Genomic DNA, 19,637 nt, shown 5'->3' with positions numbered 1-19,637 from the left:
CCGAAAGCGTCGTTGAGTCTGCTTAACGGGTCGACACTCCTGTATGACCAGGCGAAAACATCCCTGTATTCGATGAGCAAACTCATGTATTCGTCCTCTTCCTCTTCCGAGAGGGACGCACTGATGAAAGTCGGACGTGGTTCTTCTATTGTGCCCAAATTCACCTCTTTTAGCTCGTCCACCGTCCTCTAGACCTTGTGGAGCGTCCTCCACTTCCTCTTCGGTCATACCTTCTTCGGATTCTTCGGTGATGGTGATGTGATGGCACGAAGTTTCGCCTTCCTCCTGCTCTAAATTTCCATTCTGAGGATTGGTGAAAATGACGTCGTGCCTTTTTACTTTGAGCGAGCCTTCACTTGTGTTTAGAGTAACGAAGGTCTTTCTCTTCATGCGTGAGGGGACGGTACTACGAATTTCTCCATCACTTCTTGCCTCTCCTAATGGCTTATGGTCCGATGACCCTTCAACGTTTTTAAGGTCGATTCATCGCCAAATGAACGCTCGGGGTATCGACCCCCTCTTTCTTATAGTCATTTTGGGGGCGTCAGCGCAGGCTTTTCCCTTCCCTTTTGTCTTACTAGGGACATATTGGTTGAGGGGATCTTCAACCCTCTCGTGCTTCAGGTGATAAAAAATGGAAGCGCAGGGTTTTCCTTCGTTCTTCTTTGGAACTGTGCCTAGTCTTTCGAAGGTTGACGGTCGCACCAGCACTGGCAATTGACAAATGATTTCCTCATTTCCTTCATTCGGCAGAGTCAACCTTCGAAAGACTGAGCGTTGAATAGCTCGGAGAATAGTATGTAGGCTTCCCCTTTCTGATTCTGTCATGCTTAACCTCTCGAAAACCAAGACGCGTGTGGCAGACGTCTAATACGGTTGAAGGCTGAGGCTCTTTTATCTTTGCCCTCCTTTTCTCCTGTATCATCGACTTCTTCTGCAATGATATGATTGTTGTTAGCCACTTTCCCCTTCGCCTTTCTGATTATGCGGACTGGCTTTGACGGCTCATATCCGAGTCCTGCCCTTGACGTGGGTATAGCGCGTCCTTCTTGCAAAAGCTTCTTTTGAGTCGGCGAGAATCAAGGTTGCTCATAAATCTTCAAACTCTTGAACTCAGTGTGAGTTGTGAACTCATAACCTGCCTTCGCCAACAGTTTGTAAGCCTTGGGATCGAATTCGTCTTCAGTTCGCCTCTCGGGCAACTTTAACCCCGTCACTTTCGCCTCAGGCTTGTGGACTTCCTGCTTCACTATTGGCGTGAGGGGTGTGACGAAACTCTCCTTTAGAATTTATATGTTGTCGACCTGCAAACCTTTTGAGCATTCCATAAAGGGTAACCCTTTTTCGTCTTAACAAAGGGACATAGCGCTGAATCAAAGGTTTTGAGGCTTTTTCGCCCCTCACCACGGGTGTTTCTCCAACGTCGAGGGATGTTCTACTCACCACGAGTGTACCTTGCTACCCGCCTCTTTCTCTGTGTCTATTGGCGACCTCGATCGGGATCCACTTGCTTTTTTTGCCAGCAAGTTCTCTGCCGTCATAGTCTCACCGAAATTCCCGCTCTTTAGGTAAAACTTTGCATCTGCGAAGTAAGACTCGGGCTCGAAAAATGGATTAGAATCTGCTTCAACCTTCTTAATCCCATCTTGGTAAAACTTGAAACACTGATGTAGTGTCGATGTAATCATACCATTCCCATGAATCCAAGGGTGTCCCAATAGTAGCTTGTAGGTGGTCTTTGAGTCTATCACATGAAATAGCGCGTCAGCCTTCAGATCGCCAATGGGGAGCTCCAAGTGTATCATGCCTATCGCCCTTTGGCTGCCTTGATTAAAACCCTGAATTACTAATTTGCTGTTTGATAGCTCTTCCATGAGTATGCCCAATTGTTTCATAGTCATCTTAGGCATTATATTAACGGCGGATCCATTGTCGATGAGGATTCGACCCACTCTTTGTTCTCGAATGTATCAAGAGACGTACAAAGACATATTATGCAATTTGGATCCTAGTAGCAGATCTTCGTCTGAGAAGCCTATGGATGTGTAACACGAGGCATAAGCACGTGCTACGGAGGTTGATGCACCAGATGCGTTGGATTCTAACAGTGCCTCAATAAGGGTTGTCTTAGCTTCTCGCGAGAACGAGAGCATGTCGTCTATGTTGAATGGGAACGAACCCTTTGGTTCTCCTGTCGATTTTAATGGGTCTGGAATGATATCTTCTTCTTCCATGGTACTGACAGCATGCCATGCAGCAACCTCTGGCATCTCCTCTGAACCCCAATTGCAGAAGTTATTTGGGAGGAAATCTGCTAACGTTAGTCGTCTGGGATGAGAAACATCCTCGTCTCTCTCGTCAGCAGCCTTGGGCCTCCAGGCCTTCTTTCTACCTTTCATTTTTCGTGTTTTGCTCCCTTTCCTGTAGCTTCTATGAGGGGCGTAACTCTTTTTGGGTAGAGTTCAGTCTTTCCTTCTTACGACACGCCACAAGGATCCAGCCTTCGTTATCGTCATCGTCAATGTGGTCTCCTCTATTTTGAGGATATGTGGCTTGGACCTCCTGCTGAAACCGCACTACCACAGGTTCGAAGGTCCCAAACTGAACCGAGCTCTCCCTTTCTTCATAATATATGATTGGTGCCAACACGCTTGGGGTTACCGTCACCGCAACATGATTCGTTTGGATCGTCCACTTTGCCGCCCTATTCCGGTCGCTTACATTCTGGTAGCTGGATAAGGTGGTTCTTTAGTAGTTGCTCAAGCATATCCGCAACGTCAGAGTTAGGGAACGGGTAGACATTTTCCTGTCGTTCATTCAGGGTTAGGCGACGTCTTTTGCCTCCTTCATCTTTCTTTTCTATCTTCTTCTCTTTCCCTTTCGAGGAGAACTTCAACGGGGCCATATTAACAACAATTGATTCCTTTGTGGCACCTTTCAAAATTTTCTCGGGGCCCTTCACCTCCTTTTTGTCTTTCTTCGGTTCATGGCTTAGGAAGTCCTTCGTTCCCCTGTTAGCGATACTTAGCTCCATGTTGTGGGCGCGAGTCGTCAATTCTTCAAAGGTACGGGGCTTTATTCCCTGTAGGATATAGAGGAGTTCCCAGTGCATACCTTGCATGCATGTTTGGCGTTCGTCAGCTCCATCATGCTGACGATGCGTCTAGTGCGGTAGAAACGATTCAAAAATTCTCTTTCAAGCTGCCCCCAACTGTCAATCACCTCAGGCTCTAAGTCCGTGTACCAGTCAAAAGCGTTTCCTTTGATGGTTATGACGAACTGCTTGACTAGTAGATCTCCCCTTGTTCCCGCATTCTTGCATGTTTCCACAAAGTGGGCGATGTGTTGCTTTGGGTTGCCCTTTCCATCGAATTGCTAGAACTTTGGGGGTTGATACCTTGCAGGCATTCTCAGATTGTTGATCCTCTGGGTGTATGACTTGGAATACATGAAGGAAGTTTGAGCCGACCCTCTATATTGAGCTCTTATGGAGGTCATGATCATGTCTTGCAATTGTTGGATCGATAGAGAGGCCACCGAGGCTGACTGTTGCAGTTGATTTTGACCGTGGGTGCTTGGCTTGATTCAGCAGCCTCTCGAGACTGCATTTGTTCTCTCAGGGCAATGATCTCATGGTCTCGCTCCTCAATGGCTTTCATCAGAAAGTTAATCTTCCTTTCCATTTCTGCCATGGCCACTTCCACCGTCACATCTGCCATTAGGACAGAAATCACATCTGGCGGTGAATCTCTTTTCGGCTTGCTGGAAGCGGAAGTGGAGTTGTCAAACAGGGGGTTTTCCTTGATGACAACCCCGCCTTGTGGGGATTCCATTATTTTCCTTAAGATGTTGTAGGCGATGAGGGAGCTCTACTCTTGCGTGACTTCTCNAGTAGTTGGGATCGTCCACTTTGCCGCCCTATTCCGGTCGCTTACATTCTGGTAGCTGGATAAGGTGGTTCTTTAGTAGTTGCTCAAGCATATCCGCAACGTCAGAGTTAGGGAACGGGTAGACATTTTCCTGTCGTTCATTCAGGGTTAGGCGACGTCTTTTGCCTCCTTCATCTTTCTTTTCTATCTTCTTCTCTTTCCCTTTCGAGGAGAACTTCAACGGGGCCATATTAACAACAATTGATTCCTTTGTGGCACCTTTCAAAATTTTCTCGGGGCCCTTCACCTCCTTTTTGTCTTTCTTCGGTTCATGGCTTAGGAAGTCCTTCGTTCCCCTGTTAGCGATACTTAGCTCCATGTTGTGGGCGCGAGTCGTCAATTCTTCAAAGGTACGGGGCTTTATTCCCTGTAGGATATAGAGGAGTTCCCAGTGCATACCTTGCATGCATGTTTGGCGTTCGTCAGCTCCATCATGCTGACGATGCGTCTAGTGCGGTAGAAACGATTCAAAAATTCTCTTTCAAGCTGCCCCCAACTGTCAATCACCTCAGGCTCTAAGTCCGTGTACCAGTCAAAAGCGTTTCCTTTGATGGTTATGACGAACTGCTTGACTAGTAGATCTCCCCTTGTTCCCGCATTCTTGCATGTTTCCACAAAGTGGGCGATGTGTTGCTTTGGGTTGCCCTTTCCATCGAATTGCTAGAACTTTGGGGGTTGATACCTTGCAGGCATTCTCAGATTGTTGATCCTCTGGGTGTATGACTTGGAATACATGAAGGAAGTTTGAGCCGACCCTCTATATTGAGCTCTTATGGAGGTCATGATCATGTCTTGCAATTGTTGGATCGATAGAGAGGCCACCGAGGCTGACTGTTGCAGTTGATTTTGACCGTGGGTGCTTGGCTTGATTCAGCAGCCTCTCGAGACTGCATTTGTTCTCTCAGGGCAATGATCTCATGGTCTCGCTCCTCAATGGCTTTCATCAGAAAGTTAATCTTCCTTTCCATTTCTGCCATGGCCACTTCCACCGTCACATCTGCCATTAGGACAGAAATCACATCTGGCGGTGAATCTCTTTTCGGCTTGCTGGAAGCGGAAGTGGAGTTGTCAAACAGGGGGTTTTCCTTGATGACAACCCCGCCTTGTGGGGATTCCATTATTTTCCTTAAGATGTTGTAGGCGATGAGGGAGCTCTACTCTTGCGTGACTTCTCTTGAGTGGCTGCAGGTGACAGGTCCCATGTACGAGCCATTTGTGGAGGAAGCTTTAGATGCCATCTTCTTAGGTGCCATTTGCTTTGTTTGGATGCTGAGAGAGAGATGAGAGATAGAGATGTCCCATTGGATGTGCCAATTTGTTCACACGAGGTTTCCGAAGAAACGTGTATCGTAGAGTTGAACTTGAGTTGGTGTTGATGCTATGTGGTTCGATCTTTAATACTTGATCCTGGGAGTCTTCTGCTTGTTGATGCTCTCTAAATGTAGAAAATGTTGACCCGTCCAAAGGACTTGCGCTTGGTTGGTCCATGAGTCTGACCTTTGGATCCAATTAATCAGATTTAGGTCTGACATTTGATCAAATTCAAGTGATTAGTCCAAAATTTCTCATTCAACCATTATCAAACATGATTAGATGTATAGATTTTATTTGGTCATCTTAAAATATGAATACGTTAAAAAATCCCAAGAATTTTCAATACGCCAAATCAACAATGGATCGTATCATCAAAGCTTTTAGAATCTGTTCGATCTCTTACCCGCGTCCGTCCATGGACGAAAACGATAGCCGTAGAGTGTGGACCCAACTTCTCTGAAAAGAACGGCCATGGCTGAAGCAACGAGTTCCCTGTTTGCTCACTTTCAATGTTAACGACTGCAACTCCTTGAATGAGAGTTCCTACATTTTCACTGAGCCAAGCTATGATTGTTCTTTAGATTTCCATGAACAGGCGACGAGGATAATTCTTTAAGCAAATGGAGCTGGTTACCCGGAGTGCATCACTGTCTTCTTCTGCTTCCTTTCTGTGTGCTTCAAAGTTGAATTTTCCTGAATGTCGACGCCGGAATTCGAAGCAGAATGTTGTTCGAGACCGGAGAAGAAGTGATATTCGCTTCGATTTGGATGTTAATTGGTTTCATTCAAGGATGAATGCTTCGGTGACTAGAGCGTGGAATCGTGGAGCAAAGGTGGGAACTTCAATCGCCATGGCGGAAGAGGTTGAGGTTTCCATTTCTAATCGGTTTGAAGTGTTCGACGGTACTCCAACGCCTTTCGGTGCCACAACTCGAGACGGCGGGGTTAATTTCGCTATCTATTCTGCCAATGCGGTTTCAGCTACCCTGTGTTTGATAAATCTTTCTGATTTGCATGAGGTAAAATAGAAATCAACTTAAATACATTGTTGTTGTTGTTGTTGTTTTTTCTCCAGAGAACATTTTATTCGATGTTGCCGTTGTTCGGGACTTTATTGTCAGAAGTAAATTATAATTTATTCTTCATTTCCCGGAGCGCAAATAGATGGGTGGCTTTTGCTAGCATATGCATTTTATGGAACTCTAAACATGGTTGCTTAATTTTATCAATGGCAAACTATAGGAGTAGCGTTTTTCTTATATTTGTCGTGTTTTTTCCTCATCCTGTTTTCTTATTCTTTTTAATGACTCCTTCCCTTCCATGATTGTTATGTTGAAAAACTTATTTCTCTTGAGGCACACATGTTTGAAAAGATTTCCATCTGTGTTATCTTTGAATTATCTTACTCTGAATCGTTTACTTCACTGTAGCTGATGGCATTGGTTACCATTTACTTTTTGCAGAATAGCGTGACCCAGGAGATCACACTTGATCCCTTAACCAATAAAACTGGGGATGTCTGGCATGTATTTCTGAAGGGAGATTTTACTGAGATGCTTTATGGCTACAAATTTGAAGGGAAATTTTCGCCTCAGGAGGGATGCTATTTTGACCCTTCTCGGATTTTGTTAGATCCATATGCTAAAGTTCGCGACTTCATCATTTTCTTTTTGTTTTCATTTTGAAATAATAACTTTTATCCCATATTTATTAGTTGCATTATCTCCTTACTGTGAGTCTGTGACTAGATTGTAATTTGTATGAAATGATGTATAGCGGGTTGCTGACTTTCTATTTCTTTTCTCAGGCCGTTATTAGCAGAGGGGAGTTTGGTGCCTTGGGACCCAATGACAACTGTTGGCCCCAAATGGCTGGGATGGTACCCACGATTAATGAAGAGATAAAAAATGTATTTATGCTTCTCTCTTTCAGATTTCTTTAATTTGTGTCTGTGTATATAGTTCTATAGTGCTACCCGATCCTTGTTTTGCATCTATTAGACTATTACAGTATATTCTTTTAAAACTAGATGGGATTCATAAATCTTTTATTGCTATGTGTATATATATATATTATTGGAAAAATCTTTGCATGAAATCTCTAGCATGCTAAACTGAAAGTAGAATAATTTTCCCAGGACTTGATACTAACCCAAAGCATGGCGAGCACTAAAGCCTACGACAATCGGAGTTTCAAAATACAAATAGACTCCCTTGTCCTTATAGTAACAACAAATAGAGAAAGCCACTTTTAGCTAACCAAGGAGAGTCTGTAAAAACAAAAAGCAAAAGAGCAGACTCTCCCCTTGATCAGATAGTTGAGGAAATCAGAGGATGTTAGAGAGGAGTACAAAATAAGAAGGGGAAACTGCAACTTGAGGTATCCATTTGAATTCAAGTATCCTCCCAAATTTAAACTCTGCAACCAACCCCACAGGAAAGATGATTATAAACAAAAAGCCTTGAAGGCATTGAGAGGTGTCACTTTCAAGGGTTCCCCTAAAGTTGCCCATAAATTCTGATCGAAGTTCTAATTGTTAGAATGATCCCATTTTCCCTAATGATTTAATGCTACGACCAACCCTGCAGGAAAGATGATAAAGAACAAGAAGCCCATAAGGCATTGAGATAGCACTTCCAACTTCCAGGGGTTCCTAATGTCGCCCATAGATCCTGATCAAAGTTCCAACGGTTGGAATGAGTGCCATAATTTCTAATGATTGCCTAATGCTATAGTGCTTGAGGTTCTAATGGAAGATCCAAAGCTCCTCCTCTCCCACACCCTAGGCGGTCATATCCTTTCAAGAGGGAAAAGAAGCTTGTTTGGGAGAATTTTATTAGAACCTACTGCTGGAATATTTGACAAGAAAGATATGGCAGAATCTTCCCAGATAAGGAACACTCATACAACGAACTTTTTGATGCTATAAATAGTACGATTGTAACTTGGTGTATGTTCTCCCTTCTCTTCTTCTAGTATAGCTTTTCTTCCCTCCTTTTTAACTGGAAAAGAGTATTTCTAGATTCCCTTTTATGGGGGTCCTCTTTTTTTGTAATTGCATATCATCAATGAAATTGTTTTTTTTTTAGTCCAGAAAGTGGTTCTAAAGGAACTGCCACAGCCATTTAAAAAGAACTAAAGGGGCGAATAGTTTCACTCCCCAAGTTCCCTATCTTCAGACCAATCTTCTTGCAAAGTTTCAATATAATTTACTAAATGTGACTCATCTCGCTCCTCCTCAAACCCTACCTGCAAAAGGTCTCTCGTTACCCTTTTCAACCCTTCCTTGGGATACCAACGAACACCAATTAAATCAAGGTGAGCCTTCCTTCTTTTAGAGAAAAAGGTTTTTTTTCCCAGACGAAAGCCTATTAAGTAGACCCTATAATCTTAATTTTAAACCAGAACTAAAAAACAGAGACCAAAGTGATTATTAAATGGGCCCCAAGGAACGTTAAAAGTAGCCTCCTCCTATTAATGCTTTTGCGAGACAATGCAGTTCCATCTAATAGAAAATTGCTTTCTATGTTGAGGGCATCTAATATGCTTATATAATATATATTTGATGTGATGTTTTCAGTTTGATTGGGAAGGGGATTTACCTCTGCAGCACGCACAAAAAGATCTCATAATATATGAAATGCATGTAAGGGGGTTCACCAGGCACGAATCAAGCCAGTCAGAATTTCCTGGAACCTATCTTGGTCTAGTTGAGAAGCTAGATTACTTGAAGGTACATTTCTAGAGTGCTCCAATAACAAATCAATTCTCTCTACCCCTTTCTGCATGCCTTTTTCTTAACATCATTCATGTAGCTCTTATCTAAAAGGGTAAATGCTAGTGTCAGGGGAGAGCAAAATGGGTAGCAAAATGGATAATTGAAATGGATAGCAACATGGGTTGTCATATTGGCAAACATGTCACATAAATAAATAATGTGCAAATATGGAAAATTTTTAAATTTATTGATATACCATTTTTATAGACTATCTCCTTGGCCTTGAGTTATATATATATATATATAATATTATATGGGTCTCCTAGTGAAATACTGGATTTTGTTTCTGATAGGGTCTGATGGGGTTTTCTGTCCATTACTCCAGTTAGCTTCTAATAATTTCTTCGTTTAATTTGTTTTCTTTCTAAATGCAAATTAGGTTGCTCTGGCTTCGCCCTTCCATTACCTCAAATGTTGCTATCTTTAACTAGTATTGCATGTTCTCCGTTGTCTCCTAATGAGTCAATGACACAACTCTTCTAATTATCAACTTTCAGGAACTTGGAGTCAACTGTATAGAGTTAATGCCATGCCATGAATTCAACGAGTTGGAATACTTCAGCTATAACTCTGTCTTGGGTGACTATAAGTACTATTTGATACCTTTCTTGGAGAACTTCTAATTTTTGCTATAGTATAATGGCTTCAAATTTTCCTTTGTAGTTCACACATAGTTTTATTTTATAAGAGCACACTCTTGAAGACCTGTTATATTGTAATAATGACTTTGCTTGGTTTTAATTAGTATGCTGTGAGCGATAATCTGTCACTCTTTTATACCCAAAATCATTCCAATGACAGAGAATTTAGTTTTTATGTTGGATTGTTTGTGATGGACACCTCAAGAACAAATAAGTATAATGGAATCCATATACCAACTTTTTAGAATTTTTGCCCTTTTCTTGTCAATAGATCACATCATGGACTCAATTTTTTTGTGCAGGATGAACTTTTGGGGATACTCAACAGTCAATTACTTTTCACCAATGATACGATATTCTTCTGCAAGCATAGGAAACTGTGGCCAGGATGCTATAAATGAATTCAAGCTTCTCATTAGAGAAGCACATAAGCGTGGAATTGAGGTGGAAGAATGAAATAGTTTCGTGGTTACCTTTGAAATATGACTTATGTTTCACTTTTTTAGTTGACATTTTTTTTTTCTCAGGTGATCATGGATGTAGTTTTCAATCACACGGCCGAGGGGAATGAAAATGGCCCCACTATTTCTTTCAGAGGGGTTGATAATAATGTGTATTACATGCTTGCACCAATGGTATGTATCTCTATGATTATTAATTTTCCTCCCTCATATTTTATTCAGAGGAAAATAACAAATCATCATTATAAGATGGAAGAAAACGATTTTCTTTCGATTCTCTTAATTCAGATTTCTGCAAAGTTTATGTGATTTTCTTATGTTTCTCAAAGAAAAAAAAAAAAAAAAAAAAAACTATACAAGATTTTTTGTATTCAACTGCTCGAAACATTTGTGGGTTTATATTTACCACTAATTCCTTAGTTAATTATCGAATGAAAACCCCTAATTTCCTGCAATCTATTTCTAAAAGTATCGAGGAAGGAAAAACCAAGCATATCACTACTGTTGAAAAGAAAAGAAAAGACCAATTCTCCCTTTTGAATTCATAAATGCTGAAAGTGAGAAATGTTTAGAAACTAACTACTGGTTCTAATTTATAATTCTTTATATATGTTTAAGACTTTGGCACTTTGCTGTGTGCATTCAGATTACAGAGCCTTGCTGTTCAGTATATCTCATACTTACACTCGATGGCTGTTTTACATTTAAACCAGTAGGATAATAATAACATTACCCATTTGCTAAAATTTAAGCGGAAGATCAAGCAACGGTTATGGTTCAGTTTAGTCTTCTTCTTCATCATCTTCTTTTCCCCCTATCTTTTTCTTTCTTTCTTTCTTTCTTTCTTTCTTCTTTTCCTTCTTCAATGCTTTCATGCTAAAATTTTTTTATTTATTTATCTCTTCTTTTTTCAATTATTTTATGTAATCACATCATTCATATCTCAACCATGATTTTTCAGGGAGAGTTTTATAATTACTCGGGATGTGGAAACACATTTAACTGCAATCATCCAGCTGTGCGTACGTTCATTGTGGATTGCTTGAGGTAGATGTACTATAGTCGTGGATACCATATTTCTGGCACTTGTCGGTTTAACACATGGAAGGAGGTCCATCAAAAGGAGAAAGAAACATTAAATGTATACTTTTAGAAATAATTACAGTAAACTTAACAAAGTAACAGCATAATAAACCAAACTAAACAAGGATACAAACTGAAAATGCAAAAGGGAAGGAAACAGAATATAGATATATTTAGAGAGAGAGAGAGAGGCACCCCACTGTAAAACTCTTTATAGATAGATACATAGAGACGGGTATAAATCCAGTCATAGCCCACACCTACTTCCATGTACCTCTCAACTCTAAAAAGTTCTACTTCCCTTGAGCTAGATATTCCACAAAACTGCTAAAATGGATTTGAATCAAAGAGCCTCTCCCTTGTTTTGAAACAGTGAGTGAAAGAGGATCTTCTCGGTCATCAAACAAGATCACCTTAACAAGCGAAACACACATCAAAAGTCTAAAAGAATCTCTCACATTGAGTATGCAAATTGACAGCCCCATGAAACCAAAACTAGAGTCTCAAAAATACTCTCGAACAAAATATTCCAGCCCTAATAACAAAGGAGAGTGCCGCCCTAATAACAAAGGAGTGGGCTGCCCTTTGACTATATTATGCATGTCCAGCTTTCTAAATTTGAAAATACTATCTGCCAGATTATTGCATCTTATTGTCGGTTTAGTCTATCAACTCTTTTGGCTTTACCTTTGTGGTCATTTCCTCAATTCGTCCCTCCTCATGTAAGGAGTGTTGAGATGACAAGTTCTTGCCTTTAATCATTCTCATCTTCTTAATGTTTTTCTCCTTGGGAAATATTTTTGTTCTTCAAGAAATATATCAACTGACCACTACACAAGTGTACTTGTTGTACTTGACTATTCCCTTTGACTGTCTGCATATCATGCATTTTCAGAATAATTTATTTGTTTTTTGAGATCCAAACCTTTGGCCACAGATATTGGGTGACAGAAATGCATGTGGATGGGTTTCGCTTCGACCTTGCTTCTATAATGACCAGAGGTAGCAGGTTATTGGCTGATCTTTCTGTCTGTATGCTTAATTTTTGTATGGATACTTATCTCATTATTCATCCTTTTCCTCTTTTGTGGACAGTTTGTGGGATGCAGTAAATGTGTTTGGAAATCCAATTGAAGGTGATGTACTCACAACTGGCTCTCCTCTTGGCAATCCTCCATTGATTGATATGATAAGTAATGACCCAGTACTTCAAGGAGTGAAGGTATTTACCCTAAATTCCTCTCTTTTACTTGATTGTCTGCTTCACGGACAATTGTAAACATGACCTAGATGGTTATTGTTTTTGTTTTGTTTTGTTTTGTTTTTTTGTTTGTTATTATAATCTGCTACTCTGTTTGAACTACAATTTTGAAAAACTCTGCAAGTTCATTAGAGAACTATAAATGGGCAGGTTGCTGCATCTTCGGTTTGATTTAATTTGATTTCATAATTCTCTAACAATGATATAGATAACTTCAAATGCAGTGAGATCATTACTCTTTAGTGTAGACACTTTTAGAAGTGAAGAGAATTATTTGACAAAAAATCATCATCCATGTTCTTATCCCTATTACAACATACCATATGAGGATGGCGTATATTTGTGAGTTAATAAAATTCTATTGACGATAATATTTTGTTGCGAATAATATCATCCCATTTTTACCTTATCAATCAACTCTTGAATAAGATATATGGTCAATTTGTTTTAGAATTTGATACACTAATTTTTAGGCATTTTTTTTAATTATTGAGTGGTGACAGATGCACCCTACCCTTCCTCCTTTTTGGTGGTTTTGGTTGAACTGGATAAGATAAAATTCAACGGCGGTCTTTCAAGTCCTTTTCCATGACAGCTATTGGATCGTTGGATGAATATCTTATTTGGAAGAAAGGTGCATTAGTCGCTAGATCAAAATCTAGAAGGTGTAATAGTTTAGCTGTTTGAATGAGTAGTTTTGCTCCCGTGAACAGAGATGCTCTCTGCTGTGCCTTCAACAATGTGGAAATCGGGCCTAAGGAGGTAGGGTGTTAGGGGATGGAAAATGTTACAGTCAGTTTCTTGCCAGCTCCTGTTAGGTTTGGTGCTTTGAAAAATTGGGCCCTTTCTTTAGTGGTCTCCCATTTTTGTGGGCTTATTTTTTGATTGTCCATGTATTCTTTCATTCTATTCTGAATGAAAAGTATATCTAGGACACATGTCAAGGTTTGAGATGTGGCAAAAGGTTTAATGCCTCCTTGTGGGCATCGATCACTAAGCCTTGTCGTACTTGTAACTACGAATATAGTTTGTTTTTGTTGGATTGGAGTCTCTTTCTGTAGTTTTTCAGAATTTCCGTTTTTTTTTGTTGGGCTGGTTTTTTTTACGCTCTTGTAAATTCTTTCATTTTTATTAAAATCTCGGTTTCTTAAAAAAATCCAAAATTTGTATGTTGTTCCTTCTGTGCATTCTATTTTGTTGTAGAGTGTTGTTTATGTGATATAAATGAGATATGCCCTCCGGAAAGACATGGTTTAAAGCATTTAGTCTTCTTTCTGATCTCATGGTTGGAGTTTTGTATTGATTGAAGTTGATGCTCACCATCTCATCGTACTTAGTAGTGTGTAAACTGAGTGATTGATTCTGTTCGTTCCTCTTTTTTTGCTATCATTATGGATTAGTCTTATTCCTTTTCCTCTTATTGAAAGCTCATTGCAGAAGCATGGGATGCTGGGGGCCTCTACCAAGTTGGCACATTCCCTCACTGGGGTGTTTGGTCAGAATGGAACGGGCAGGTCTGCATAGATATTTGCCATTTTCTTCATCATTCCCCTATATTTGACGGCAAGTATTGAGAGGTCTAATCTACCAAATTGAAAGTTAAAAGTAAATGACTGCCACATTGCCTAAATACAAAAGTAATAAAAAATAATGACCGGAATTTGGTGGATCGTCAATTAACCAAGTTACTTTAAGATTTCTCAGGAGTCTCAATGACTCTCAACGAGCTTTTAAAACTTCTAATTATATTAGATATACCTGCATAGTTTTTATTGTTTATGATGTTTGATCACAACTTTTCTTTTTTGGATCAATTTCAGTATCGAGACATTGTACGGCAGTTCATCAAAGGCACAGATGGGTTTTCTGGAGCTTTTGCTGAATGTCTTTGTGGGAGCCCTAATCTTTACCAGGTTACGTTGAGTTTCTCTTTCCTGTCTTTGATCAAATAAGGTTACTTTTCTTCAGATAGTCTAGTCCATCTCTGTCAACATTTTATTGGAAGGATAACAAGGATAGCATAATAGCTTTGGATATATTTTCTAGAATGAAGAAAATAGAGTTGGGATTTGGAAGTAACAAATAAAGAACCACTGTACACTCATAGTGGCATCATGATGGAGGTTTGCTTTGGCACAAGGCTTCCTGTGGGGCATGAAAATTAGAAATCAGCATAAGGGATACATTGTTAGGGAATAGGACTATACGCGCAAAAGCTCTGTGAGTTGTGTATTGCACATGTTGATGCGTGATACTGCCTGGTTTTAGTGGATGGAAATATTACAAATTGAATTTTCTTTTTTTATTGTATTGAACTATATCATATCATAATATTTTCTTTTAGTTTTTCTAATTCATCTAGTTCTTTTATATAGCATATTAAATCTTCCTGATGATTACACAAGTATGCAATAATTTTTTGTGCATATGGATATTAAAATTTAAAATTATTATTTTTTGAAGAAAAACTTAATGGAGTGAGGGAAACAATCGGATATTCAGTGACACAACACTCTCTTTTGATATATTTGTACGCTGTCTTTCTGCACACACTAAAATGGTGCAAATTTTATGTCCCTTTACCAATTACAGTTTGGTTGATCTTTTGGCTAATTGGAAGGCTTCCATGAACTTTCTTTAGGTCGGGGTTCTTTACCAATTACAGTTTGGTTGATCTTTTGTCTAAACTTTGGTTTTGTTTTTTGTTTGCCCCATTAGTTAGTGTTGTATGGGATATTTGCATATTGAGTAGATTTCTAGCAATGTTTTTTCATTTGCATATTGAGTTGAATATCTAACAACGTTTTTACAGGGAGGAGGAAGGAAACCATGGAATAGTATCAACTTTATTTGTGCACACGATGGTTTCACTTTGGCTGATTTAGTGACTTACAATAGTAAACATAACTTAGCAAATGGTGAAGACAACAATGACGGTGAAAATCATAATAATAGCTGGAACTGTGGACAGGTATGCATCTCATAAGATCATCGTTGATGTGTTATGTAAGATAAAATCATAAAATCATTGGGATTAGGTGTTGTTTATCAAACAGACCAAAATCTCTTTAATGCCTTCTGATGGTTATTAAAGCTCGATTCCTCTAATGGCTTCAGAGTCCTGTTGGACTCCTCTGCAACAGTTTTTTCCTAAAAAGATATTAGTATCAAATTTTCACGAGATAGTAGGAGTATTCTTGCCTGAAAGTCTTTGCCATTTAGTGTTCAACAAGTTGAAGTAACTCACAGATAGAGATTGGGTTATGTTTTGATCTACTTCATCAATTAATGTACTGGTCTGTGTTTTCTATTTAAGAAATAACTAATAAGTATTAAAGGCTGCTAGTTTTTCCATACGGGTGTCTTCAGAGAGCTTATACCTTTTTGGAGCCTGTCATATACTCGATATGCATTTTTGGATTTTGTTTATTTATCATTATTTTTGCTTTGTTTTCTTCCTTTTTAATGTGCCCGTTTCTTATATTATATAGGAGGGAGAGTTTGTTAGCATCTCAGTAAAGAAATTGAGGAAAAGACAAATGCGAAATTTCTTTGTCTGCCTTATGGTTTCCCAAGTAAGGTCCACTAATATGATATATGACCTGTTAATTGTTTACGTTGATTGAACTAATGCACAAAGAATTTCTTGCCCATATCGTACTGGATGTGTCAATCAGATAATAGGGGCACCATATTTTCTTTCTTCATAGACTTCTCTGGGTTAGACATTGCTCTAGTTATGTGCCAGATATTCCGTCATAACTCATGAGCTAGAATACTTGTTCAAAGTTTAGCCATGCATGTATGTGAAATTGTAATGTTTACGGCAATACTATTTTTGTTCCTTGTAGGCCATCATGTTGGCTTACTTCCCAATTCTTTAATAAATCAAGGTTGCGTTAGAATCCTGTTCACATGTACGAAATTCTGATGATACCTTAATATAAAATTAGGGTGTTTCTTTTAAAAATAGGTTCATAGGTATTATTTCATTTTTTTTAAACCCTGTTCACATGTACGAAATTCTGATGATACCTTAATATAAAATTAGTGTGTTTCTTTTAAAAATATGTTCATAGGTATTATTTCATTTTTTTTCTCGATGAAAGTTGTTTCTATAATATAGATATGTTTGTAGGAATGTCACAAGATTGACTATATATCCCAATATCAGCCTTGACTTGAGAAAAAATTACATGAAATAATTTTTTGTGAATATTGACATTTGAAATTAACATAAATTAATTTTATATATGGAACTACTACAAAGTAATTTATTTTCTTTTCAGTAAGACAAAAAAATAGTGATTTGTTATGAGGATCCAGGGAACCGGTTCAAATTTTGGTGAGATAAAAGGCCTATTAGATGTCTAATATCTTAAAATAGCCGACATTCTGAACTGTCGGCCAAAAAAAAAAAAAACGGGAATTTGGAAATCTGAAGGTGGGTGGTATCGAAAGATTCCAACAAATTGAACACAACCTAATACGAATTGACAACTTGACTTCACGACATTTTAATCTGCGGTGAAAATAAACGTGTGGGTTTTTTGTGCTTCAATAGTAAAATTAATTCAATTCTGAAGTAGATTCTTCCTCTTATTTTAACTTTAAATCGTGGTTTAATTGAGTGGGTTACTACTATCTTCTCGCGAACGCAGATTCTTGTAATATGGTAAGGTTACATATTTACATGCACATAGTATACCCAGGCCACAGTTTTAGTATATTACACCAGGTGGGGCAACATTTATTTTTATGGTTGCTCCCTACTGTAATAATAAGTCTAAAAACATGTACAATAGAGTTTGTCCAATTTATCGACAAGATGTCTTAAAAAATTAGTTTATTGAAATTTTCTCTGACTATGCTTATCTGATCAGGGTGTCCCATTGATATTAATGGGTGATGAATACGGTCACACGAAGGGGGGGAACAACAATACGTATTGCCACGATAACTATGTAGTTCCTTTATCTTATTTTCTGAACTTTTTCTGTTGAGCTGATATTCAATTCAGTTGACCTGAGCTGATAACTTTGCTACAGCTCAATTATTTCCGGTGGGATAAGATGGAAGAGTCATCCTCTGACTTCCATAGATTTTGTAGTCTTATGACCACATTCCGTTAGTAAGTGCCTTTTGAATTGATTTGTTTCGTAAGTTCAGTGTTGTACATGTCTATTTATCCTGTCTTTGAATGCCTTCTTTGATCTTGCAGTGAATGTGAGTCACTTGGCTTAAATGATTTCCCAACAGATGAGAGATTGCAATGGCATGGTCATTCTCCTGGAAAGCCAGACTGGACTGAAGCAAGCCGTTTTGTGGCCTTCACATTGGTACATTCTTAAGAAGCATGGACACTTTAGTTTGGCTAGCGTGTCCGTGTCCGTGTCCAACACGTGTTGGACACTTGGACACTCTGACACTTGTTGGACATGTACCGGACACTTGTTTGTGCAAAACATGTGTTAGACACTAGTTGTACAAAGTCAAAATAGAACGAACATTTGGTAGACATGCATCAAACACTTCTTACATATATGAAGTCAACACATATATGACAATAATAAAATTTGAGAGTGAAATACATCAAATTTATTCTTTAAGCATAGAAATGAATAAACTCATTCACTTTGAATTTTCTTCTTGTTTATAAATGATATATGTTTTAAACGTTTTAATAAACATATCTTTGCCGTGACCTTTTCCTAAATTTTTAAAAAATGATGTATCATCGTGTCAGTGTGGCATCGTATCTGTATCCGTGCATCTTAGGTAATTCCTTTTTCTAATCAATATTTGCTCACTCAAACACAAACCATCCTCCTTTTCTCTACTTGCCATGTTGTCAAAATTATCTTCATTCTTCATATTTTTGGTCTCCCGTCTCCAACACCAGTACTCTAACACATCACATATTGCTTTTCAACTTTCTGGGATCATGTCAGTTGTTATATAAACTCTAAGATTAATTCTTACTTTGAGATGGCTTGTTTGGCAGGTTGATTCGGTAAAACGAGAAGTTTATATTGCCTTCAATGCCAGTCATTTACCTGTCACTGTGACATTGCCCGAGAGACCCGGATACAGATGGGACCCATTGGTCGACACCGGTAAGATTTCGCCATTCGACTTCCTCACAAGTGACCTTCCTGAAAGAGATGTGGCAATCCAACAATATGTTCACTTCCTTGACGCCAATCTTTATCCCATGCTTAGTTATTCTTCCATAATTCTTCTACTCTCTCCAGAAGAACCTGCATCATCCTGATCATCCTGATCATCTTCTAATAATCATATCTCATTTCCCTTATAACTGTTTCCTCTGATGTGTGTGTGTGTGTGAATATTTTGTATTTACATACACTATGGGATTTCAGTGACATTTATTTCTTAATATCTTATATGACCGACATATGATTGGATTGCAAAACTGTCAATAATTTTGGTTTTGTAAATTTGAGTAATTTTATCCTGTGGTTTGTGATAGGGCTACGATAGTCCCTTCCGTTATGCTATTATTATTTGTATTGTACGTTCAGGAGCTGTTGTCGGCTATAGTGGTCTTTTCTGCACATTTATTGTATAGGAAAAGAAAAACAGTGCTCTATTTATTTATTACAGCAAATTGGTGGTAGCATCAATTATGCCCCAAATTTTCAATTTTGAAAATTGGATCCACTCTAATTTTTATTGGAATTGGTTCAATAATAATAATAATAATAATAATAATAATAATAATTTTCATGTATGGAAATATAAGACGTGATGTGTTTCTAAAATAGATATAATTTTCTTTTTTAAAAAATTAACAATAAATTAGTAATAGGTATTAAATTTAAGATTTATTGGAAGTGGAGGGAGCAAAATTGAACAATTGGAAGAGACTAAAGTTGAACTAATTTTAAAATATTAGAATAGATAATGATATTTTAACCTATTTTTTCTTTATTCCAGATTTTTTCCAACATGTCAATTGGGTTAAACATACGTTTGAATTTCTCCACTCAAGTGGTTGTTGGACTAAAAACAGAAAGGGTTTCCTCGGTATTTTCTACCAAAGTAACATGTCACTAAATGGGGAAAAAAAGGTGCAGCCCAATAGAAATATGCCATGTGGCAAATTTATTTTTTATAAATTGATTTATTTTATTTTGTTTTTAGTGC

General features: G+C 38.4%; 2 protein-coding genes across 2 annotated transcripts in view; one reads left to right on the top strand and one right to left on the bottom strand.

Moving 5' to 3' along the window:
* LOC120071179 overlaps nucleotides 1-390 on the bottom strand; it is a 2,298-nt gene extending 1,908 nt beyond the window's left edge. Inside the window, exon 1 of the mRNA XM_039023289.1 lies at nucleotides 165-390. Within this exon, the coding sequence (XP_038879217.1) occupies nucleotides 165-390 (226 nt within the window). The remainder of the gene's footprint in view (nucleotides 1-164) is intronic.
* Nucleotides 391-5,645: 5,255 nt separating this feature from the next.
* LOC120071202 (isoamylase 1, chloroplastic) lies at nucleotides 5,646-18,910 on the top strand. Its single transcript, XM_039023323.1, has 18 exons — nucleotides 5,646-6,262; nucleotides 6,707-6,889; nucleotides 7,051-7,152; nucleotides 8,824-8,976; nucleotides 9,519-9,610; nucleotides 9,965-10,106; nucleotides 10,190-10,297; nucleotides 11,085-11,170; nucleotides 12,144-12,215; nucleotides 12,302-12,428; nucleotides 13,895-13,981; nucleotides 14,288-14,380; nucleotides 15,280-15,438; nucleotides 15,959-16,042; nucleotides 17,351-17,431; nucleotides 17,516-17,598; nucleotides 17,689-17,806; nucleotides 18,472-18,910. Exons 1-18 carry the CDS (start codon nucleotides 5,864-5,866, stop codon nucleotides 18,739-18,741), a joined length of 2,439 nt encoding a protein of 812 aa, XP_038879251.1. The 5' UTR covers nucleotides 5,646-5,863; the 3' UTR covers nucleotides 18,742-18,910.
* The last annotated feature ends 727 nt before the right edge of the window (nucleotides 18,911-19,637 follow it).

This window comes from Benincasa hispida, chromosome 2, assembly GCF_009727055.1.
Source record: "Benincasa hispida cultivar B227 chromosome 2, ASM972705v1, whole genome shotgun sequence".
NCBI lineage: Eukaryota > Viridiplantae > Streptophyta > Magnoliopsida > Cucurbitales > Cucurbitaceae > Benincasa > Benincasa hispida.
Note: the sequence above shows the minus strand (reverse complement) of the source record. Positions and strands in the feature narration are given on the sequence as shown.